At 39.5% G+C, this 24,395-nt stretch overlaps 1 protein-coding gene and 1 long non-coding RNA gene across 16 annotated transcripts in view; one reads left to right on the forward strand and one right to left on the reverse strand.

Moving 5' to 3' along the window:
* The window catches only part of LOC111090119, a 30,174-nt gene extending 28,526 nt beyond the window's left edge, over positions 1-1,648 (reverse strand). For all 4 annotated transcript variants that reach the window (XR_005370938.1, XR_005370937.1, XR_005370936.1 and 1 more), the window contains exon 1: positions 1,470-1,648. This is a non-coding gene — a long non-coding RNA (uncharacterized LOC111090119). The remainder of the gene's footprint in view (positions 1-1,469) is intronic.
* A 37-nt stretch (positions 1,649-1,685) lies between these two features.
* Positions 1,686-24,395, forward strand: part of TMEM144 (transmembrane protein 144) — a 77,214-nt gene continuing 54,504 nt past the window's right edge. For 6 of the 12 annotated variants that reach the window (XR_005370935.1, XR_005370932.1, XR_005370933.1 and 3 more), the window contains exons 1-5: positions 1,690-1,841; positions 17,964-18,137; positions 20,298-20,420; positions 20,964-21,063; positions 22,691-22,771. Coding sequence is in view for 8 of the 12 variants with exons in the window: in XM_038559105.1 (XP_038415033.1) it covers positions 18,029-18,137; positions 20,298-20,420; positions 20,964-21,063; positions 22,691-22,771 (413 nt within the window). In the remaining 4 variants the exon portion in view is untranslated. Of the gene's footprint in view, positions 1,842-5,205; positions 5,315-13,092; positions 13,284-13,449; positions 13,565-14,414; positions 14,698-17,963; positions 18,138-20,297; positions 20,421-20,963; positions 21,064-22,690; positions 22,772-24,395 lie in introns of those variants that run through there. The other 6 variants (XM_038559102.1, XM_038559103.1, XM_038559101.1 and 3 more) reach the window with 6 other exon arrangements.

The following is a 24,395-nucleotide window of genomic DNA, read 5'->3' on the forward strand; positions in this document are numbered from 1 at the left end:
AATATTTTAAGCTAGGAAGTTATAATATTATCAAGTAAGAAAGTAAAATAAAACAAAAATCTTCTCTACCACTCATCAGTCCAGAATTGGAACTGTAGGTAAAGCTAAGTGCAAATTTATCAGAAAACAATATTTCTCCCAAATCTGTAGCCATAAAATACCATAAGAACCCAATTACTGGAGCATTTACTGATTTCTTATTGAGAAATCTTCTTCTCTAAAATCATAGACTATCAGAAACACTCTTGTTTGAAAGAAAACACTGTTTTCTTGTTGAAAAACACTCTTGTTTCAGTAGGAATAAAACATCCCACTCTTGTCTATAAGAGCGAAGTTGTGACACAGCGAAGCAGCCTTGATTTCCAGGCCATGTGCAGGGCTTCAGATAGTGGGTCTTTGCATATAGCATTTGACTTCTATTTTATTTTATTTTTTACTTCTATTTTAACAGTCTTTCCAAGAAAGGACCATTTCACAGTCCAGGACTGATGTTGGCTCCTTTACATTCAGCAGTATTTTGCTTTGAGCCCTTCGAAACACTACTGTGTGTCCATTGCACTAAACTCCACTCTTCTGCAAAATCCTTAACTCTTTTCTTTTCTTCCTTTGCTGAAACACTCTTCAATTCCTCCGATGTGCAGTCCCCCACATCTTGATGAATCAGTAAACCTGACTTATTTAGTCTACAGGTTTGTCCCACGGGGTCTCAGGCTGATTGAGCTAGGAAAAGACCATGTCTTATATTTTAGAGTCTCCTTTAAGCACACTAAATTATCTGTATTTTATCCTGTTCCAGAAACAGAAGTAAAAAAGTGATCTGATTGCAAATCAAAATATGTTTACAGCTAAAAGTTTCCATGTTATAAACATAAAAATTTCTTAAGACCGAAGAGGAAAAAAAATTAGATTTAAAATGAAACAAAACAAGCAGAGTTGTTTTCCATTCACTTTGCTAAAACTCAGGCTGTGCCTCTTAGAATACAACAATGGTCAAAAAGAGGGGTTTTTTTCTCCTTATTTTTTTTAAGATTTTATTTATTTATTCATGAAAGAAACAGAAAGAAAGAGGCAGAGACCTAGGCAGAGGGAGAAGCAGGCTCCTTGCGGGGAGCCTGATGTGGGATTCGATTCCAGGACCCCAGGATCATGCCCTGAGCCAAAGACAGACACTCAACCATTGAGCCCCCCAAGTGCCACAGTTTTTCTCCTTATTAATATGATGAAGCAAGTAATATAACAGGACCACTGCATCTCTTGAGAGATACTAAAATACTTTAAATGTGAACCTCCAAAAACCTCTTTCCCCGTCCTCATTCTTGACCTATGACCTTGTTTTCTATCTCACGGAGAGACTAAAAAAAAAACAGAAGAGAATGTGCTCAAACTCCCACCACTTCTTCCCACCTCCCTGCAATTGCATCTGCATACTCAGTATCAGTGACCTCTCTGTGTACCTAACAAGGGCTAACCTCTGCTCCCGTGCTAGATCCTGTCCGCTCATGCCCAGGCAAGGCCTTTGTTCCAGTACTTCTCTTCCTTTTTCCCCTGGTAGTCTCCATCCGAATCAGTCCCCAGTGATCCCCCACTCCTGGTATCCGTGCCATTATGAAAGCTTTTCTCTGATGGAATGCGGGATGAACCCTGTGACCCATAGAATACTGCAGAAGCAATGGTGTGTGACTTCAGAAACTACTTCATAAAGGACAATGACACTTCTACCTTTTTTAATTTCTCACCCTGGGAAAAGCTGCACCATGTCATGAGAACATTCAAGCAGTCCCATGGCAAAGCCCGTGTGAAGAGGAACTGAGGTCTTCAGCTAGACCCAACTTGACAGTCGTGTGAGTAAGGCAACTTGGATGTAGAGCTTCTAGGCCCAATCACATCTTTAGATCTTAACTGGAACCTCAGCCAACATCTGACTGCAACTTTATGAGGGAATCAGTGGGAGTCTGCCCAAGGTGCTCCTGAATTTTTGACTCACAGAGACTGTAAGAGATAATACATGGTGTTCTTAAGCCAGGAGAACTTGCTGTGCAGAAGTAGATAACTAGTGCACCTCCTGTGATCAAAATACTTTAGTGGCTCTTGGTTTTCCTCAGAGAAAAAGCCAAAGTCCTCTCGATGACTGACATCTTCCATTACCTCTCCAACTCCATCTCCCACCACTCTCTTCTCACCTTAGCTCCAGCTCGAGTGACCTCCCTGCCTTCCTCAAATATGCCTCAGGACCTCTAACCACCATTTCCTCCCGTCTCCCCCACCTCTTTCAGGTCTTTACTCAAATGTCCCTCTCTGGATGAGGCCTTTCCTGGCTACCCTTCCAAAAATGCAGTTTCCCTACCTACACCCACACCCACACACATTCTCCATTATCCCTTCCTTTTTCTATTTTTGTTTTTTTTTTTTCCTAGCATATTGCTTATTATCTGGCTCACCTTATTAAGGCGAAAGCTGAGCTGATGCAGCAATTTTTGTCTACTTCCAATGCCTAGGGCAGTGCCTGATTTATTATAGTACGTATTCCGTAAAGATTTGTTCAATGAGTATATGAATGTGAAGGCTGTAAGAATACCCAACTAATAGTAACTTTAAAAAGGCTTCAAACATAGACCTTTTGCAACCCACTCCAACTTTATAAAGCTGCTTCTAAAATTTACTGCTAGAAAAGGCTCTTCTTTCTTTTTTGTTTCACACAAAAAATGCAGTTAAATGGTAAACTTTTCTAACCAACTGTTTGCCTTTTTCCTTGTGAAACTCAGATCAAAATTGAAATGAAATTATAGTAATTATATGAGTCCTCGGGGTCTGTACCTTTTGTTTCCTCTTGATTTTTTTCTCATTCTTTCAAGTTCCCTGTTTTTAATCCTTTATTCTTATTATTTCATTGTATGTTCTCATTATACAAGTTCCAAAGACATTATGAAATTAATATAAATAAAAACAAGTAAATAGTGTTTGTGTTTTCTTAAACTCAGAACAGGAGATTAAAACCATCATTGGTTTAGTACACATATAGAAATGTGAACTTTTTAAGGAACAAAGCTTTAACTTTTTTGTGAACCCTTTTTTAAAAAGTCAACATAGGGATCCCTGGGTGGCGCAGCGGTTTGGCGCCTGCTTTTGGCCCAGGGCGCGATCCCGGAGACCCGGGATCGAATCCCACATCGGGTTCCCGGTGCATGGAGCCTGCTTCTCCCTCTGCCTGTGTCTCTGCCTCTCTCTCTCTCTGTGTGTGACTATCATAAATAAATAAAAAAATTTAAAAAAAAATAAGTCAACATAAGGTAATAGTTTTATCATCCATCAATTAAACTTTATTCTAAAATATTTTACTGGTATATATGCTGTGAATCAAGACAAGAATATTTATTTCAACATTAAGTCATCAATTCTCAGTACCGTAGTATATTTTACCCAATTTCAAATTATTCTTAGAAAATGTTGTTTGCTTTCATTATATAATACAACTCTTCTTGAAATTATTTGTGTTAAATTGATTCCTTCTTTTCCAAAGAACTCAGGATGAGCTCTTTTATATATTTTTTAAGATTTTTTTTTATTTATTTGAGAGAGAGAGAGACAAAGAGGAAGAGGGAGAGGGGAAAAGCAGGCTCACCGCTAAGCAGGGAATCTGATGTAGAAACTTGGTTCCAGGACCCAGAGGTACTGACCTGAACCAAAAGCAGATGCTTACCAACTGAGCCACCCAGGCGCCCCAGAAGAGCTCTTTTAAACACTAAAGTACATGATTACACTATTTGATGAATCAGAAGATTTTTTTTCTGCCTTCACACGATTCATAATTTCTCATTATATAGATAGATCCTCAAAATGGGGAGCAGGAGCACACACATTCTGTAGGATCCTCTAGGATCACTTAGCAACTAGGGGAAGGAGAGAAAATAAACGAGATTTTTTTAAAGCTGTTATATCCATACATATAACATAGGGGTGTGACAAATGATAAATAGGAGTTCAGAGATTATATATGGAAAACATTGGTTTTGATTCTATAGAAAAGAATAAAATAGTACTTGACAGTAGATATCTCACTTTATAAGTACTCATTTAGTGAATGGTTGAAAAGACACAAAATATATCAAAATATATAAGTACATCTATCATATATATTTTTTTAATTTTTTTATTTATTTATGATAGTCACACACAGAGAGAGAGAGAGGCAGAGACACAGGCAGAGGGAGAAGCAGGCTCCATGCACCGGGAGCCCGATGTGGGATTAGATCCCGGGTCTCCAGGATCGCGCCCTGGGCCAAAGGCAGGAGCTAAACCGCTGCGCCACCCAGGGATCCCCATCTATCATATATTTAAATATATATATATATTAAATTTGATGTAGTTGGTATGGTTTACCTGACTGAGAAAAGAGTGTAACTGCTATAAAATAGTCACAGGCTCAAAATAATAATATTTTTGTAGATTTTATTTTTAGAACAGTTTCAGATTTATAGAAAAAAAATGAGCAGATAGGACAGAGTTTTCATAGACTGATTCTCTCCCCTCTCACACTTCCCCTATTGATAACATGTCGCATTAGTGCATATCATTGCCCATTAATGATGTGTTGCATCATTACAATTGATGAGCCAACATTGATACATTACTATGAACTAAAGCCCAGAGTTTATAGTAGGCCTCACTCTTTAGGTTGTACAGTTCCTTGGGTTCTGACAAATGTACACGGTCAAATACCCACATTAGAGTATCATATGGAATAGTTTTACTCCCCTTACAATCCCTGTGCTCCACATATTCATCCATCCCCTCCTTTCCTTGAACTCCTTGTAAACACAGACCTTTTTCTGTTTCCATAGTCTTGCTTTTCCCAGAATGTCTACAGTTGGAATCATATAGTGTGTCTTTTTTTTTTTCAGATTGGCTTTTTTCACTTAGCAATATGCATTTAAAATTCCTCATGTCTTTTTGTAATTTTATAGTTCATTTCTCTTTATTTTTATATAATATTGCATTGTACGATATACTATGTTTTGTCTATCCACTCACCGAGTGAGAGATACCCCAGATGCTTCTAAGTTTTAGCAGTTATGAATAAAGCTGCTATAAACATTTGTGTAGGCATAAGTTTTAATTCATTTGGGCAAATACCTAGAAACTTGATTGCTAGATAATATGGTAAGACTATGTTTAGTTTTTAAGAAACTGTTAAACTGTCTTCCAAAGGAACCACACCATTTGCGTTCCCACCAACAAGAAATAAGAGTTTTGGTTGCTCCACAGCCATACATACCATCAGGGGATATTGTCAGAATTTTGGATTTTAGCTATTCCAGTAAGTATACAATGATTTTAAACTGCAATTTAATTTGCAATTGCCTAATGATACATTATTTTGAGCATTTTTTCATATCATTATTTGTCATTTTTGCATCTTCTTTAGTGAGACATCTGTTCCAATCTTTAGTCTGCTTTTCAAGTTGTGTTGTTGAGTTTTAAGAGTCTTTTAAATATATTTGGATGGAAGTTGTTTATCAGGTATGTATTTTGCAAATATGTTCTCCTGTATGAAGGTTGCCTTTTCATTTTTTTTAATATCTTGCAGAGCAGAAGTTTCTTTAATTTTAATAAGTTCAATTCATCTATTGTTTACTTCATTAATTGTGCTTTTAGTGTTGTTTATGAAAGCTCATCAGAATCCCAGGTTCACCTAGATTTTGTCTTATGTTATCTTCTGCAAGCTTTTAACTTTTGTGCTTTACATTTAGGTTTATGGTATATATTAATTTTTGTGAGAAGTGGAAGGTCTGCATCTAGCATTGTCTTGCACACGGATGTCTAACTATTCCAGCACCATTTGTTGAAAAGCCTGTATTTTCTCCACTGAATTGCCTTTGTCCTTTGTCAAAGAACAGATGATTATATATGTGGGAATCTATTTCCTCGGCTCTCTATTCTGTTCCATTAATCCACGCGTCTATTGTTTCATTCTTACCATATTGTTTTCATCACAATACTTGATACTAAGCCTTAAAGTTGGTTAGTGTCATCTCTCCAACTTTGTTCCTCATCAGTATTATATTGGTTATTCTGGGTATTTTGCCTTTCTATATAAATTTAGAATCAATTTGTCAATGTTCACAAAATAACTTGCAAGGATTTTTATTCGGATTTCATTGAATTGATCGACCAAGTTGGGAAGAAGTGACATCTTAACATTACTAAGTCCTCTATTCATGAACATGGAAATAGGTCTTCTCTGATTTTACTCATCAGAATTTTGTCCTTTTTCTCCTATAGATCTTGCATGGATTTTGTTAGGTTTATACCATTTTTTATGTTACTGAGTGTTAATGTAAATGGAATTGTTTTTAATTATAAATTTTATTGTTCATTGTTGGTATACAGGAAAACAATTGACTTTTCTATATTAACCTTGTATCCTGCAACTATTGGTGTTTATTGGTTCCAGGAATTTTTTGGCGATTCTTAAGAATTTTCTATATATACAGTCATATCATTTTGAACAAAGGCAGTTTTATTTCTTCCTTCCCAATCTGTTAGCTTTTATTTCTTTTTCCTGTCTTACTATGTTAGTTAGGACTTTAATGTTAATTATATTAGTTAGGGCTTAGTTAGTTATGTAGTTAGTTATTAGTTAGTCATATTAGTTTAGGACTTAATGTTAAAAAGCAGTAGTGAGAGCAATCATCCTTCTCTTGCTCCTGATCTTAACGGGAAAGATCTAAATTTCTCACCATTATATATGTTTGCTGTAGGTTTTTTGAGGATGTTCTTTATCAAGTTGAGGAAGTTCCCTGTCTGTTCCTGGTGTGTTGAGTATTTTTACCATGAATGTACTGGACTTTGTCAAATGGTTTTGCTGCATCTATTGGTAGGATCATGTGACTTTTCCTTTTTAATCTGCTGATATGATAGATTACAGAAACTGATTTTGATTGTTGAACCAATTTTACATAGCTGAGATAAATCCCATTTGGTCATGTCATATAATTCGTTTTTATACATTGTTGGCTTATATTTGCTAATGTTTTGTTGAAGATTTTTGCATCTATGGAACTATGAGACAAATTACAGAATTTTCCTTTCTTATAATTTTCTCATCTAGTACTAGGATAATGCTGGCTTCACAGGATGAGTTAGGAAGTGTTTCTGTTGCAGTTTTCTGAACAAGATTATAGATAATTAGTATGAGTTATTTAAATATATGATTCGCCAGTCAACTCATCTGGTTTAGAAGGCTACCAATTATTGATACAAGTTCTTTAATAGATATATTAGATATAGATATAGGCTTATTCAGATTATCTATTTCTCCTTGAGTGAATTTGGCAGATTGTGTTTTTCAAGGAATTGGTCTAGTTCATCTAGGTTACCAAATGTGTGGGGGTGGGGGTGTTCATAATATTCATTATTCTATTAACATCCAGGGGATTAGTAGTGATGCATCTTTTTCATTTATAATAATAGTAATTAGTGTCTTCTTTCTTTTTTTAAACTAGCCTAGCTAGAGGTTTACTAATGTATCTCTTCAAATAACCAAATTTTTGTTTCATTGGTTTTCTGATTTCTGGTTTTCAATTTTATTGAGTTCTACTCCAACCTTATTTTTAATTCTCCTTACTCTGGATTTTATTTGTTCTTCTGTTTCTAGTTTCCTATTGTATATACTTAGATTATTAATTCCAAAGCTTTCTCTTCTGATGTGTGAATTCTATAAGTTTCCCTCTAAGCACTGATTTCACTTCATCTCATAAATTTCATAAATAGTGTTTTCATTTTCATTTAGTTTGAAGTATATTCCATTTTGAGAGCTTTCCTTTGATCCATGACTTATTTAGGTGTGTTGTTTATATTCCAATATTTTGGGATTTTCCAGCCATCTCTCTGTAATTTATTTCCAGTGTAACTTCATTGTGGTCTGAGAGCATACTTTCTATGATATTTATTCTTTTAAATTTGTCAAAATGTATTAAATAGCCCAGAATGTGGTCTATTGTGGTCAGTGCTCTATGTGAGCTTGAGGAGAATGTGTAGTCTCCTGTGGTTGGATGAAATATTACATAACTGTCAATTAGATCCAGATGATGATAGTGCTATTCAGTTCAACTATATCCTTACTGACTTTTTGCCCGCTGGATCTTTCGATTACTAATGCAGGGGTGTTGAAAACTCCAACTACAACAGTGAATTTGTGTTGATTTCTTGCAATTTTAACTGGTTTTGCCTAATGTATTGACACTCTGCTGTGATGTGCATAGGTCTTACCTCTTCTCGTCATGTCTTCTTGGAGAGTCAACTTCTTTATCATTATGTTATGCCTCTTTGTTCCTGATAATTTCCTTGTTCTGAAGTCTTTGTCTGAAATTAAAATAGCTATTCCTAGCTTCATTTTGATTAGTGCTAGCATGATATATCTTTCTCCATTCATTTTAATCCGTGTCTTTATAATTAAAGTAGATTTCCTGTAAACAGCATGTATCTGGGTTCTGTATTTTATTTGCTCTATCTTTTAATTGGTGTATTTAAGTCACTCACATTTAAAATGATTATTGATAAAGCTGGATACTCTTACCATATGTTGTTTCCTATTTGTTGTCCAGTTCTTTGTTTCTTTTGTCTTCACCTTTATTTTTCCTCTACTTCCTCTGGTTTCAATTAAGCATGATTCCACTTTCTCTTCTCTCTTGGTGTATCAGCTACACTTCTTTTTATCATTTTTTAAGGAATTTCCTCTACTTCCTCTGGTTTCAATTAAGCATGATTCCACTTTCTCTTCTCTCTTGGTGTATCAGCTACACTTCTTTTTATCATTTTTTAAGGAATTTCCCTCGAGTTTAGAGTGTACATTTGCAACCAATCTAAATCCACTTTCAAATAACACCATACCTCTTCACAGACAGTGCAAGTACTTGATAGTAGACTATTCCCAGTTCTGTTCTCCTGTCCCTTCTGATATTGCTGTCATTTATTTCATTTATGCTATAAGTTATATAACCATATAATCTATAATAGCCATCTAATACATTGTTGCTATTATTATTTTGAAGCTATCAATTAGATCAATTAGGAATGAAAAATAAAAGATCTTACTTTGCCTCCATTTATTGTTTTTCTAAAGTTCTTCATTTCTTCATCTTGATCCAACTTTCTGAACTACATTTGTTTCCTTCTCTATGAAAAACTTCTTTTAACCCTTCTTCCAAGATAGGTCTATTGGTTAAAAAAGAAAAAAAAAACTCCACCCAGTTTTTGTCTGAGAAAGTCTTTATTTTCTCTTCACTTTTAAAAGAATAATTATACTTAATTCAGTTGTCTAAAATGGTGGACTTTTCTTTCAATATAAAGTATTTCATATAGTCTCTTTTTGCTTGCATGGTTTCTGAAGAAAAGTCTGATAAAATTCGAATCCTTACTCCTCCATAGATAAAGTGCATTTTGCCCCCCTCTGGTTCTTTCACTATTTTTAGTTTGTCTGATTTTCTGCTATTTGAATAGGATATGCCCACATGTCGATATTTTCTGTTTTTATCCTGTTTAGTGCTTGAGCTTCCTGGATCTGTGATCTGATATCATTTGTCATTAATTTTGAGGAAATCTCAGCCATTATTACCTCAGATACTTTTCTTCCTTTCTCTTTTTCCTTCTGTTGTTCTCACTACCTTTATGTTACACTTTTTTTCCCCATAGGTTTTAGATATTCTGTTGTGTTTTTTCCATTGTTTTCTTTACATTTACATTTGCAAAGTTTCTATTGACATATCTTCAAGATCACTGATTATTTCTCAGCTATAAAAAAAAAGCATTCTTCATTTCAGTTGCAGTGTTTTGTTTTCTAACATTTTCTTTTGATTCTTAAAGTTTTTGTCTCTCACATAATACATCATTTTTTCTTGTATGTTAATTTTTTCCAATAGAGTTCTTAGCATATTAATAATAAGCATTTTAAATCCAAAGTCTGATAATTCCAAAACCATATCTGAATCTGGTTCTGAGGCTTGCTTTATCTCTTTAGACTGTGTTTGTTCTTGCCTTTTATTATGCCTTGTAATTTTTTTTACAAGCCAGATATTACGTGTCAAATAATAGGCACTGTTGCAAACAGGCCTTTAGTGTGAGATTTTCTTTTTATCTCACCAGAACTTAGGCTGTGTTTAATATTTGCTATAGCAGTAAGGCGTCACAGATTTCAAGTTCGCCTAATGTCCTTCCTTCTTTCTCCTCTTTTGTTTTTGGGTTTTCTTGGAAACTCCTTGTTAAACAGCGTCTGTGTCTTGCAGCTCTCTCAGTTGTAATCCACTGTTATTGTTGGAACACTTTAAATATGGTCATAAGATATTGAGGAGTGGAAGCACTCTATACTCTAATGAGTAAATCTCCATTTTTAGTGAGCCAGGATCCCTGGACTGTAAACCTGCTGAGGAGTTTCCTAACCCTTTTTCCCCCCTCCCCTCATGAGAGACAAGTAAGCTAGAAGGGGCTCAAATCACTCAATTGCTCTTCTTCCAATTCCAAGTCTGGTAAAGCTCTGATAAAGATGCTTACCTAGAAAGCATCTCTTTACCTAGAAAGTTCTCTTTATTTCAGAGAACAGAAGACTCTGAGCATGTTTCATAATGGTTACTTTTTCCCTCCCCTTTCCAGAAGCAAGAGAAATTTTTCTTTGATCGTCACTGTGAGAACTTAGCTGAGCTCCTGAAAGTAAATTCAAAGTATGCGTGCTCCCCTGACACTAGGTCCTCACCATTACTGTTGAAGAGTCCCCTGCCCATTACTGGCTCTAGTGGTCATAAGGTATGATCTTCTGCATTCACCTACCCCTGCAGTTTTCAGGGAGGTGATTTACCTGGAATCTCAACTATCTGGTGGACCTAAGAAGAGTTGCTGATTTTCAGTGTGTTCAGCTTTCTTCTTATCCTGATGACAGGAGGGATAACTCCCAAGATCTTCAAATGCCAGAGCAGAAACCAGAATCCTAATAATATTTGTTATACATTTTATCTTTTGACCATGAAAAAAGGGGAGGTCCCCAGATCTTATTATGTCAATAATAACATATGAAAGAAACAGGTTTAGAGAAATTTAATGATTTTTCCAGAGATAAATGGCTAGTATATGAAGTTAATCTGGATCTTCTAGTGCCTCTTCCAATACAAGTCTTTATGTTTTGACATTAAGGCATATGAAACAACTTGAAAAAAGGAGAGTTTATTTTTTTATTTTTTTTTTTTTTTATGATAGTCACAGAGAGAGAGAGAGAGAGAGGCAGAGACACAGGCAGAGGGAGAAGCAGGCTCCATGCACCGGGAGCCTGATGTGGGATTCGATCCTGGGTCTCCAGGATCGCGCCCTGGGCCAAAGGCAGGCGCTAAACCGCTGCGCCACCCAGGGATCCCCGAAAAAAGGAGAGTTTAAATTAAGCAGAGAATCATCCATGTTTGAGTGGCATTTGTGGCATGATGTGAAAAGCACTTGACCTGGGACATCCTATAATAAATGTCCCCAATCCTGACTCAGCCCCCAATTCACTTTAAGATTTTAGGAAATTCACAATAATGTGAGTCTCGATTTCCCAATGTGAAACTAAAGCAAGAATGAACACATGGATTATTGAAGTCTCTTGTAATCATGAAGTGAAACAATTCTGGGTTGGATTCTGGGAGGAGAGACAGATTGTGACAAAAGGGCAACTTGTTTCCTCAAAATTTTACTGAAGTGCCGAATTAACTTCTTCCCTTGGGTGAAAATCCTTAGCTTCCTTAATTCTTTAAATAACATGATACTTTTCCTTCCCATCTGCTTCTTACACTATTGGGTTTTTTTATATATTTTATTTATTTTTTATTTATTATTTTTTAGGGAGGGAAAAAATATGAGCAGGAAGGGATGGGGGGAGACACACACACACACATGCACACACAATCCCCAGCAGGCTTCACACTCAGCATGGAGCCAGAGGTGGGGCTCAATTTCACAACCCTGAGATCATGACCTGAGCCAAAATCCAGAATCAGCTGCTTAACCAACTGAGCCACCCAGGCACCCTTGCTTCTTACATTATTGTTTATGCATATGAGTAATGTTTAAAGCAGGACTTCCTTCCAGGACACCTCATCTCTGAGCAGTCTTTATGCTTTCTCCCTCTTGTAACTCTGCAGTCATTACCAACTACTAAATTGTTTCTGCTAAATGTCACTTCCTTAGAGAGGCCTTCCTTGATCTCTTAGACTAGGACAGAACCCGGCACTTCCCCTTTTCTAAATTTATTTGTTTGTCTCTGTGTCCCTTGTCCCTTGCCATTCTGGAATATATATGAAGCTAGGACTCCCTATAGGTTACCCTGCTGCACTCTCAGGGCTCTTGAGTCCAGAAAGTGTTGTCCAACAGAACTGTCTGCAGTGATAGAAATGTTCTGTAATCTAAACATGCGGCTACTGAGCCCTTAAAAAGTGTCCAGTACAAGTGAACTCCTGAATTTTTATTCTAATTTGAATTCATCGGGCTTCCGGTGCATGGAGCCTGCTTCTCCCTCTGCCTATGTCTCTGCCTCTCTCTCTTTCTCTCTCTGTGACTATCATAAATAAATAAAAATTTAAAAAAAAAGAATAAATAAACTAATTTGAATTCAAATAGCCATATGTTACATATCTCACAGTGGAAGACTAAGGCAATGTTTCTCAAAATCGAAATCAAGATATCAGGAACCTGGATTTTTAACTCATTCTCCAGGTTATTCTTCCCAGGAATAAAACTTGACCCTTGATCTGGAATGTGATTCTCGAGACTGGCTTCACATTAGAATCACCTGGAGGAGAAACGGATTCCTAAGCCACATCTCCAGAGATATTAGTATTTCAAAAACTAAACAAAACCAAACCCCGTCTGTGAAGGTAATATGCAATCAAGTCTGAGAGGCCTGGAACACACGGCCTCACGTGGTACTCAATACCTATTAGATAAATATAGAGGTGGAAAAAACCGATTTGGGCGCATTTAGGAAGCCTTAGTGATTACAGGGGAAATCTTGTGATGTCACAGGGGGGTTAGTGGTTCAGATGAATTTCTTGATAGCCACAACAAATTCCATTTTAGATAGCCTTTGCGATTGTGTGAGATGCCTCAGCCTCCTGTGTCACCGTGAACAACAGGACTCCTACCTGGCCCCTTGACTTGTAGAGGGTGCGGGGCACAGGGCTCCCCAGCAGGAGCAACCTTCTCTACAAAGGCCCAGAGGCCTTTCCAGGCTGATTGACAAACGGCCTGAGGGCGCCCGCGGGAGTCACGTGAGTCTCCGGGCCAAGGCGAGGGAGGGAGGCGCCGGCGCACCTGGCGCCCTGGGCCGCCCCGGCCTCCCGGGTTAGGGCCTCCGGGTTACAGCCCCTCCGCGCCCGCTGTGCTCGTCCCCGCGACCGGGCGGCGCCACGCCGCAGACCTCGGGGTCGCCCTGCTCGAGCCCCGGGCCAGGTGGCTGTTCCCGCGGGGGAAGGCGGCGGGCGGCGCCGGCGGCGGGGGACACGGGCGGGGACCGAGCGGCCTCCTGGGCGCGGTGCGGAGCTGCGGCGCGGTGAGTAGAGTACGAGCACCTGCGGGGACCCGGGCGAGGAGGAGCACCTGCGGGGGACCCGGGGCGAGGAGGAGCACCTGCGGGGGACCCGGGGCGAGGAGGAGCACCTGCGGGGGACCCGGGGCGAGGAGGAGCACCTGCGGGGGACCCGGGGCGAGGAGGAGCACCTGCGGGGGACCCGGGGGCTCAGGAGGAGCACCTGCGGGGGACCCAGGGCGAGGAGGAGCACCTGCGGGGGACCCGGGGGCTCAGGAGGAGCACCTGCGGGGGACCCAGGGCGAGGAGGAGCATCTGCGGGGACCCAGGGCGAGGAGGAGCACCTGCGGGGACCCGGGGCGAGGAGGAGCACCTGCGGGGACCTGGGGGATCAGGAGGAGCACCTGAGGGGACCCGGGGCGAGGAGGAGCACCTGCGGGGGACCCGGGGGCTCAGGAGGAGCACCTGCGGGGGACCCAGGGCGAGGAGGAGCACCTGCGGGGACCCGGGGCGAGGAGGAGCACCTGCGGGGAACCCGGGGGCTCAGGAGGAGCACCTGCGGGGACCCGGGGCGAGGAGGAGCACCTGCGGGGGACCCGGGGAATCAGGAGAAGCACCTGCGGGGACCCGGAGGCTCAGGAGGAGCATCTGCGGGGACCCAGGGCGAGGAGGAGCATCTGCGGGGACCCGGGGCGAGGAGGAGCACCTGTGGGGACCCGGGGGCTCAGGAGGAGCACCTGCGGGGGACCCGGGGGCCAGGAGGAGCCCCTGCGGGGGACCCTGGGGCCGAGTACGAGCTCCTGGGGGACCCGGGGGCCCAGTACCAGCACCTGCAGGGGACCCGGGGGCTTTGCGGCGGAGCCTCTCGTGATTTTCCAGAACACGCTGATGCTTAAAAGGAAAAACCAAAGCTCAGAAGTCAGGAGTCCAGCGCTGCCAACTGTACCCAAGAGGCGGGCGGAGCTCGCCGGGAGCGTGGAGGAAATTAGCGCGAAACTAAAAGTGAAATCTTGGCTGCAGTAGAACGAGCCTTAGTGACCAGAACGTGCCAACTACTAACCAAAACCAAAACAAAAACAAAACAAAAAAAGACCCTCCATAGAAGCTCACAGTGACAGGCAAAATCGAGAATAAAAAACATTTACTTAATAAATGAAGTAAGTATTAAAATACAAATGAATGTGGTTTAAAAAAATCTCAGGGGACACTGGAAAGCAAACATTTAAAAACTATTTTTTGTTCGGAAATGGTTTGAGACTTGTTCATTCAACAGGTCTGCACTACAAAAGGATTGAAGTAACGTGCTAAAAGCCATCTGGCCTTACCTTTTCATATAAATCTTATTTTTTATTGACTTAGAGAGGCGGGTTCTTCCTTAAAGACCGGGCATATTGCCCACCCGCCAGCCCGCTGTGCAAACTAGATCCCTTGCTTTCTGAAACGTACCAGAGTTGTGGGCAATACATTTCACTTATTTGCACCAATAGCTTTAAGTAAATTAACACTGATAATGTTCATGCAGCAGTGAAAATGCTGTTTATGCCCTCTGATTGGCACTTCAAATTAGTACTTCAGTTGGAATGAAAGTAAGTTTAGGGCTGTCAACAGTCTTTAAGAAAGCCATCTTCACTAAAAAAATCTGTCACTTCTGAGGGTTAGGCCTTCTCTTATCAGTGTGCTTATTTCACTTTGCTTATTTTAATTAAAATAGAAAAAAAAAACGATTTCTTAGCTATCAACCAAATCTTCTTGGTCCCGTGAATCCTCCCCAGGTAACTCCCGCCCCTCTGGCCTAATCCGGTCCTGATACCTTAGCAGCAGTCCACCTGCCTGACTCTTGAGCAATAGTCCATGTAAGCAACTGCAGGGCTAAAACGTGGCACCACAGTAAGACTATTACTTTTATTGGAGTAGTGTTATTGTGTTAGTGTTTCTATACGTCTCAGTGTCTCTTTCTCACCTACGTCCCCAAGGAGGATATTGTCTTACAGACATTGGTTTGTGGTTTATTTCAAGACAGCACATACAATTTCAAATAGGTGTTTTTTCTTACTAAGATTTATTGAGCAATTCTGAAGTTATCCCTATTTTCAGTTAAATTATCCATAACAATGCCAAAGAATATATATTGTAGGTAGTCCTATATTTAATATTCTCAACAAGAAAACCTAAGAAACAATACATGGAAAAATGAAACACCTTTTTTTTTATGATTTATTTATTTGAGAGAGAGAGAGAGAGAGAGAGAGAGAGAGCACCTGGCAGGGAGGAGCAGAGGGGGAGGGAGAGAGAAAATCTCAAACCTTCCCCAGTGAGCGTGGAGCCTGACTCAGGGCTCAATCTCATGACCCTGAGATCATGACATGAGCTGAAACCAAGAGTCGGGCACTTAACCGACTGAGCCACCCAGGCTCCCCCAAACACCTTTAAAGTGAATATCATTGTAAAATAAGGTAACAAGGAAAGGTGATTTCAGATGTCCCCAAGAAGTCATCACCCAACATTAAATCTGGAGGGAAAAAAAAAAAAGACTGGGTTGATTATCTTCCATTCCAGAAGGCTTAAGGAAGTGAAGCGAACCAAAGGGTCAATGTGCAAAATATGGTTTCACAATGGTATTGTGGAAAGACTCTGATTATCTCTTGTAATAAAAGAGAGTCCTTTTGTATTATTTTTTTTTCTCATGTAGGTTAAACAACTAAAAGGGTGAATGAATCATGTTCCATAGCCTTTTCCAAATGTAATGAAAAATATCTGAATCTTGGCTATTTGTGATTTGGGTCCTTTTTTCTTCATAGGGATTCAGACTTTTTAATAAGCTTAGCAGTGCTGTCCAATAGAACTTGCTGTAATGGTGGAAATGTTCTATAATCGGCACTGTTCAGAGTGGTAACTACTGGCTATGAGGAGCTATCAGGCACTTGATATTTAATTAGCTTGGCTAAGGATCTGAATTTTTTTTTTTACTTAACTTTAATGAAAATTTAATTATCCACTCGTGGCCAGTGGCCACCAGATTGCACAGGTGGCTGACCAGCCGCCTCACGTTGTTCTGCTGACCAGGTGATGGTATCGTGCATCACACCACTTTAGGAGAGTCCTTGGGTTTGTTTCCAAATTTTAACTTAAATTCTACTTAGTACACATGTAGTGTAATATTGGCTTCGGGGGTAGAATTTAGTGATTCATCACTTATATACAACACCCAGTGCTCATCATAACAAGTGCCCGGCTCCTTAATCTCCATCATCCCTCATCCGTCCTCCACCCAGCTCCTTCCATCCACCCTCAGTTTGTTCTCTATCCTTAAGAGTCTAGGAGATTCCCGAAGGGATATTTCAAGGATCTAATCTTGAAGAAATTTAAGAAATTCTTGAAGAGATCTTTAAGAGATTGTTTTATCTGTGCAGTTTTTTTTTTAAGTTGTAAAGATATAAGATTTCATGAACTTCTTAAATACACACCATGAGGGTACTACTGATGCAAAAAGTGCCTTTGCCTCTAGGTAGATCTGAGTATGTAAAAGCAATACAACCTAAATGTGCCCTTAAGCTCCTATTTGAAATTAAAAAAAAAAAAAAAAAAAAAAAAAAAAAAAAAAAAAAACCTTTTGCTTTTGAGGCACTAACAGTTCTTTTTTTATATAAATATATATAAATAGGGAGAGGGCATCTTAAGCCAGTCCCACACCTAAAGCAAAGCCCAAGGCAGGGCTTGATCTCATGTATGACTTGAAGTGAAAAGTCAGATGTTTAACCTACTGAGCCACACAGGTACCCCAGGCTGGTAGTTCTGAAAGTCGTCACACATCCTCTCTCATTTGATTGTCACAACAACCAATTGAAGTAAATTGAGTCTCGGTCCATAAATCTTTTCATTACACCAGTCCACCTACACAGGAGAATTTTGTATAATATAATATGGATTATCTCCAGGGGTGCCCAGGTAGCTCAGTTCATTAAGCATCCACCTGTTGGTTTCGGCTCAGGCCGTGATCTTGTGGTCCTGAGATGGCTTGAGGATTCTCTTTCCCTCTGCCTCTCCCCCCACTTGTTCTCTCTCTCTCTCTCTCTCTCTCTCTCAAATCAATGAATGAATCTTAAAAAAAAAAAAAGAAAAAAATTATTTCCAGATCTTAGAAGTGTTCCAGCTCTAAAGACCAAGTTATTTTTCTCTTAATTGCACATTAGTGATCAAAAAAAGTATTTGTTGGTAAAATAATAAAAGAAAACAAATGAACGTGGGGTGTGAACATAATACATAACTTCATAATGTCCTAACTTTTTATCTGGAGGAAGGAATCTTAGCATACTTTCGAAAACCTCAATAAATGTCACATAGTAATCACAATTTGTTCACAGAACTCACAGCTTCTTAATGGTTTTATTTTTTTGTTAATAGTTTTATTTTTGATTTATTTCAGAAGCTCTTGAAAAGGACATCAAGTGTGAAAAGTGAACCGGCTTACTCGCAGGCAGCGCTGGAATCATGAGCAGTAACGGAACAGACCTAACCATTGGTTTCATCTGCTGCTTTGTAGCCGTCCTTTTGTTTGGCTCAAATTTTGTACCGCTTAAAAAATATGAGACTGGTGATGGTAATTATTTTTCCTTCATTGCTAACTTTATGTTTAAATGTCAAGTTCTCTTTTTTGGTCTTTTTTTTTTTTTTTTTTTTTTTTTTTTTTTAATGATGGCCACAGATCTTCTTGTACCTGGCACCAAATGAATAGAGCTCACGCTAAATCAGTTGATGGTGCTCGTGCCAGTTTATCTGAGATTTGGTCAGTAGAGAATAATCGTGAGCGTGGTTCCATGGTAAAGCTGAGAGAGTGACCATCAGGAGAGCTTTCTAGCCATATCTGTTATGTTTACAAAAGGTTAGTCGGTTCTACTCACATACACTTGTTTTGAAAACATGAATTTCGAACATGCTTCATATAATAGAGAACACATTGAGCCCAACACAAATGTTGTGTTTATGTGCAGTTTTGACTCTGATACAGTGTCAGGTGAACGAAGAAACCTGCACCCAGGTGAATAAAGAGGCCCAGTAAAGCCTGAAAGGCACTTGCACACACACCCTGCAGCATCCCCAGCCCCCTCAGCACCACACCCAGTCCCATCTGAGGTTAGGATCCCCCCACCATTCCCCCACTGCCCCCCGCATCCCCCAACATCACAAGCTGCCACACTTCCAATGCCCACTTCCAGAAGCAAACCACCAAGTTCCAGTTCAGGTGCCATATTTTTGGAAGACTTGTGAATTTTGGGCCACTAAGCCAGTGTAAAAGTGTACTACTGTTTTTTATTGGGTTCCTGTCTTTTTTTTTTTTAATATGTTGTTGATGAAATTTTTTTTGAGTGCTATTCCCTTCTTCCCCATAAAAACTCTACAGTTTTTTATTATGTGATTTTGTGTAGCGCAATGTTTTTAGGAACACACGTGGCACATTATAGCTGCCCTGCCTGTAATGTGAACTTCAGGGAAGGAAAAGCAAGAAGTAGCAAGAAGTTCTCTCTCTCTCTCTCTCTCTCTCTCTCTCTTTTGAATCCACATGCCTTTAGCGTTACAGCCAGGAGAAGGGGATGTTCAGATGTTAACGCTGAGCACCTGGTGGGAAGCAGTTACTTTGCCACCTCAGCTCCTTATGACTTGTGGCTACTTAAACAATAGGATTACAAGTCTTTTTCTTTCCGAGCAGGATGGAAACGGAAACGACTAAAATAAGAACAAAATATATACAAAGGGGTAGAGGAACTGGCTTTTAGGTGTCTTTCCACAACTGTGTGGTCCTGAACAAGTCTCACTAGCTCTTTTGTTCTCAGTTTCTCTTTTTGTAAAATGAAGAACTTGTTAAGATGAAGTTCCCTTTCATCTCTGGGATCGTCCCTTTTTTGTCCTAGAGGTTAACAGTCATTTTTTGTTCTCTCTTCCACCATGAGACTGAATCTCAACAGGCAAATATCTTCCATAGGGGGAGTCAGAACTGCTACACTGAGTCATAACTGCCCTAATATTTCTTCCAGTGTCAACGTTTTCTTTAACCTTTTAATCCCCAAACCCTTGATGGTACAGAAGCGTCAGGTACAGACATACTTCTTATCACCGTGTCTTCTTCAGCTAATTGGCAAATGGCAACCCAGAGCACAGAAAGGAGAATGCCCTGACCCAGAATGCTAATTGTCAGGTTTGTAATGTTTGGTCATCACAGGCATTCAACTCTAACTGGGAGAGGTCTACATGTGGCCATAAGTGGTTTTGTTTTTATCCCAAAGATGGCATAAACAATCCCAAAGATTCAACTTACTGTTGTGCTGTTCTGAAGTTCTGAATGCCATGTTTTGGTGAGAGATGGCACTAGCTGTGGCATTCGAATAAGAGTACGTAGACTTGGTCTTGCCAGTACTCTTTGGTAGAAAATTCTTGATTTGTCTAATAGGTGAAACAGACAGAAGAATGTTACGCAGGAACACGCTGTGTTTGGTAAGCTGTGGACTAGACGGCGTAGGTTTAAATTCCAGCTGTACCAACCGTTAGCTGTTGAGACAGGTTGCTTCATCTCACATTCATTTTTTCCATTTTTTAAACTGGAGTTAACTCGGATGCATCATAGTTGTAAAAATTATATTGAGTGTGCAAAGTACCCCCATATAAACATTCAATAAGTTGTGGCCATTCCTGTAATAATATCTCTTTGATACTCAGAAGCATTAATTTAGTTTGAACCACTGAAACCAGTTTCTTTTCTTTTCAGGAATGTTTCTCCAGTGGGTACTTTGTGCTGCCATATGGTCGATTGCCCTTGTGGTCAATCTGATACTACATTGCCCTAAATTTTGGCCTTTTGCAATGGTTGGGGGCTGCATTTGGGCAACAGGTAATGTAGGATATAATTTATTCTTTAATTATTTAATACTGTGATCACAAACTCTGAGGACACCTAGGTGGCTTACCAGTTGAGCGTCTACCTTCGGCTTGTAGTCCTGGGATCCTGGGATCGAGTCCTGCATCGGGCTCCCTGTGGGGAGCCTACTTCTCCCTCTGCCTGTGTCTCTGCCCCTCTCTCTGTGTGTCTCTCATGAATAAATAAGTAAAATATTTTTAAAAAGAACTCTGGTTCATAATAAAATAGCACAAACAGCAATCCTGAATAATTCACCATAGATAAATAAAATCTTAAAAGAAAAAAAGAAACTGAACTAATTTCTATTATCAGGTCATGATCACGGGATCCGGGATCGAGTCCCAAGTCGGGCTTCCCGCAAGGAGCCTGCTTCTCCCCCTGCCTATGTCTCTACCTCTCTCTCACTCTGTATCTCTCATGAATAAATAAATGAATCTTTTTAAAAAGTTAATTCAATTTATAAATGTATTTTTTGTCTTAAAAATAACATCTTTTTTCTGTATGTTACATCCACAGGGAACATCGCTGTTGTCCCAGTTATCAAAACCATTGGTTTAGGCCTTGGAATCTTAATCTGGGGATCATTTAATACATTAACTGGCTGGGCAAGCTCAAGGTAACGCAAAACAATTTCAACTAAGATTCTCTACACTGATGTAAGGCAAGTTCTAGGGATTGGGCTAGCTAAGAGGAATAACCTGGTTTTTACCTTCACAGAGATTACAAATGGGAAGACAGACACATAAAATATGCAATTTTTAATTATTATTGCCCCAAATTCTAATATCTGATCTAGATATTTGGTTAAGATACAGTAAAGAAGTATCTCCTCAGAACAGAAGAAGGAAGAGAGGAGGGGAACTGATGTTTATTTTCTCTTTTTATTGTGTGACAATTTGCTGGACATATTGCATCATTTTATATGCATCATTTTCACAAATGTGAGGTGAGCACTGCCTTATAAGAGAGCTGAAAGACAAAGAGATGGAGTAACTTGCTGAATATCACAGAATGAATAAGCTAGGCTTCAAACCCCAGTCTCCTACTAGTTTTAAAGCACATATTCCTTCTAGAGCCTGGGCCAGGGTCAGCAAGCCATGGCCCACCTTCCCAGCCATTTTTGAAAATAGCATTTTATTGGAACATCCATCCATTTCATATTGTCTGGGGCTGCTTTTACACTACAGTGGCAGAGTTGTGTAATTGCAAGAGACCAGCTGGCCCGCAAAGCCTAAAATATTTACTCTCTGGCCCTCTAAGGAAAAGTGTGCCAACCCCGGCTCTAGAGGAGTCCAGCAGGGTCACCACAAGCCACATGTGTCCATTTATATTTAAAGTTAAATGAATTAAAATCTAATCAAATTAAACAGTTCTACAGCTGCACTGCCCAAATATATATATGTCAAGAGCTCAATAGCCATAGAGGGCTAGGAACTCCCCTGTTATACAGTGCACCTGTAGAAGATCCTCCTCATCCTAGAAACTTCTGTATGACTGTGCTGCCCTTGGTTAGCATTAAAATTAACATTCAAGTTGAGTTTGGGAAGAGGAGTAGAAGGGATTATGTCGCTCTTACTTTTTGGGCTCCTCTTCCCTCGCAAAGCATTATAACAACCTCAGTAATAACAGAACAAAATAACCTCCAATTTGTTCTTTCCTGGCCTTTCCCCACTCTCCTACCTGCTTCTCACAAGTGCTATTTTCTTTTGCTTTTTCTTCTTGCCTCTTTCATTCTTGCCCTGAGTGGTTCATAGTAATTGTTGGTCATGATTGCTACAATCTCAAGGTGTGAAAAAAAAAAAAAAAAAAAAGGGAAGGTGATGCAAAAAAGTAGTGATCATTAACCAAGCAGTTACCTAAAAGTCTGTTTCAGTAAATGCTATACAAAATTTCAGCCAGTTATTTGGCATTCAATTAGCCACTTAATCTATTTTGTCTTCTTCCTTAGTCTTAATAAGAAAGGGACCCTCATAAGCACTTTTACATATACTAACTCATCTAAAATATCTTCATAAGAAGGAAGGTATTATAATATACAATAAGTATACCTACCTTGTAGGTACCCCATTTTAAACATGGGGAGCTGGAAGCATGGTAAAGAGTCAACTTTTTCAAATCACAGTTAATAAGAGAGTGATTTAGGATTTGAATCCAGGAATCCGACCCTGAGTCCATGCTCTTGAACACAATTGATGAACACATTTTCAAAAACACCTACTTTGGTGTAACTTTCTCAATTCCAGGTTTGGTTGGTTTGGAATGGATGCAGAAGAAGTATCAAACCCGCTGCTAAATTACATTGGAGCTGGATTATCAGTAGTAAGGTACACAGTCATTTCTGATTTAAGTGTTCTTCCAAATGTTTACAATATTTAGAATACCTTTTAGAGATCATAAAATGTTTACATTTTTTTAAACCTGCATTTCACAAAAGTGACATGATTTGTTCTCAGATTCTTCATTTACATTTACAGATTTGGCTTTTCTTTTTTTTTTTTAATTTATTTTTTATTGGTGTTCAATTTACTAACATACAGAATAACCCCCAGTGCCCGTCACCCATTCACTCCCACCCCCCGCCCTTCTCCCCTTCCACCACCCCCAGTTCGTTTCCCAGAGTTAGAAGTCTTTATGTTCTGTCTCCCTTTCTGATATTTCCCACACATTTCTTCTCCCTTCCCTTATATTCCCTTTAACTATTATTTATATTCCCCAAATGAATGAGAACATATAATGTTTGTCCTTCTCCGACTGACTTACTTCACTCAGCATAATACCCTCCAGTTCCATCCACGTTGAAGCAAATGGTGGGTATTTGTCATTTCTAATAGCTGAGTAATATTCCATTGTATACATAAACCACATCTTCTTTATCCATTCATCTTTCGTTGGACACCGAGGCTCCTTCCACAGTTTGGCTATCGTGGCCATTGCTGCTATAAACATCGGGGTGCAGGTGTCCCGGCGTTTTATTGCATTTGTATCTTTGGGGTAAATCCCCAACAGTGCAATTGCTGGGTCGTAGGGCAGATCTATTTTTAACTCTTTGAGGAACCTCCACACAGTTTTCCAGAGTGGCTGCACCAGTTCACATTCCCACCAACAGTGTATGAGGGTTCCCTTTTCTCCGCATCCTCTCCAACATTTGTTGTTTCCTGCCTTGTTAATTTTCCCCATTCTCACTGGTGTGAGGTGGTATCTCATTGTGGTTTTGATTTGTATTTCCCTGATGGCAAGTGATGCAGAGCATTTTCTCATGTGCATGTTGGCCATGTCTATGTCTTCCTCTGTGAGATTTCTGTTCATGTCTTTTGCCCATTTCATGATTGGATTGTTTGTTTCTTTGGTGTTGAGTTTAATAAGTTCTTTATAGATCTTGGAAACTAGCCCTTTATCTGATATGTCATTTGCAAATATCTTCTCCCATTCTGTAGGTTGTCTTTGAGTTTTGTTGACTGTATCCTTTGCTGTGCAAAAGCTTCTTATCTTGATGAAGTCCCAATAGTTCATTTTTGCTTTTGTTTCTTTTGCCTTCGTGGATGTATCTTGCAAGAAGTTACTATGGCCGAGTTAGTACTGGAAGTCCTAGCCTCAGCAATCAGACAACAAAAAGACATTAAAGGCATTCAAATTGGCAAAGAAGAAGTCAAACTCTCCCTCTTCGCTGATGACATGATACTCTACATAGAAAACCCAAAAGTCTCCACCCCAAGATTGCTAGAACTCATACAGCAATTCGGTAGCGTGGCAGGATACAAAATCAATGCCCAGAAGTCAGTGGCATTTCTATACACTAACAATGAGACTGAAGAAAGAGAAATTAAGGAGTCAATCCCATTTACAATTGCACCCAAAAGCATAAGATACCTAGGAATAAACCTCACCAAAGATGTAAAGGATCTATACCCTCAAAACTATAGAACACTTCTGAAAGAAATTGAGGAAGAC

This window comes from Canis lupus, chromosome 15 (assembly GCF_011100685.1).
Source record: "Canis lupus familiaris isolate Mischka breed German Shepherd chromosome 15, alternate assembly UU_Cfam_GSD_1.0, whole genome shotgun sequence".
In the NCBI taxonomy this organism is placed as follows: Eukaryota; Metazoa; Chordata; class Mammalia; order Carnivora; family Canidae; genus Canis; species Canis lupus.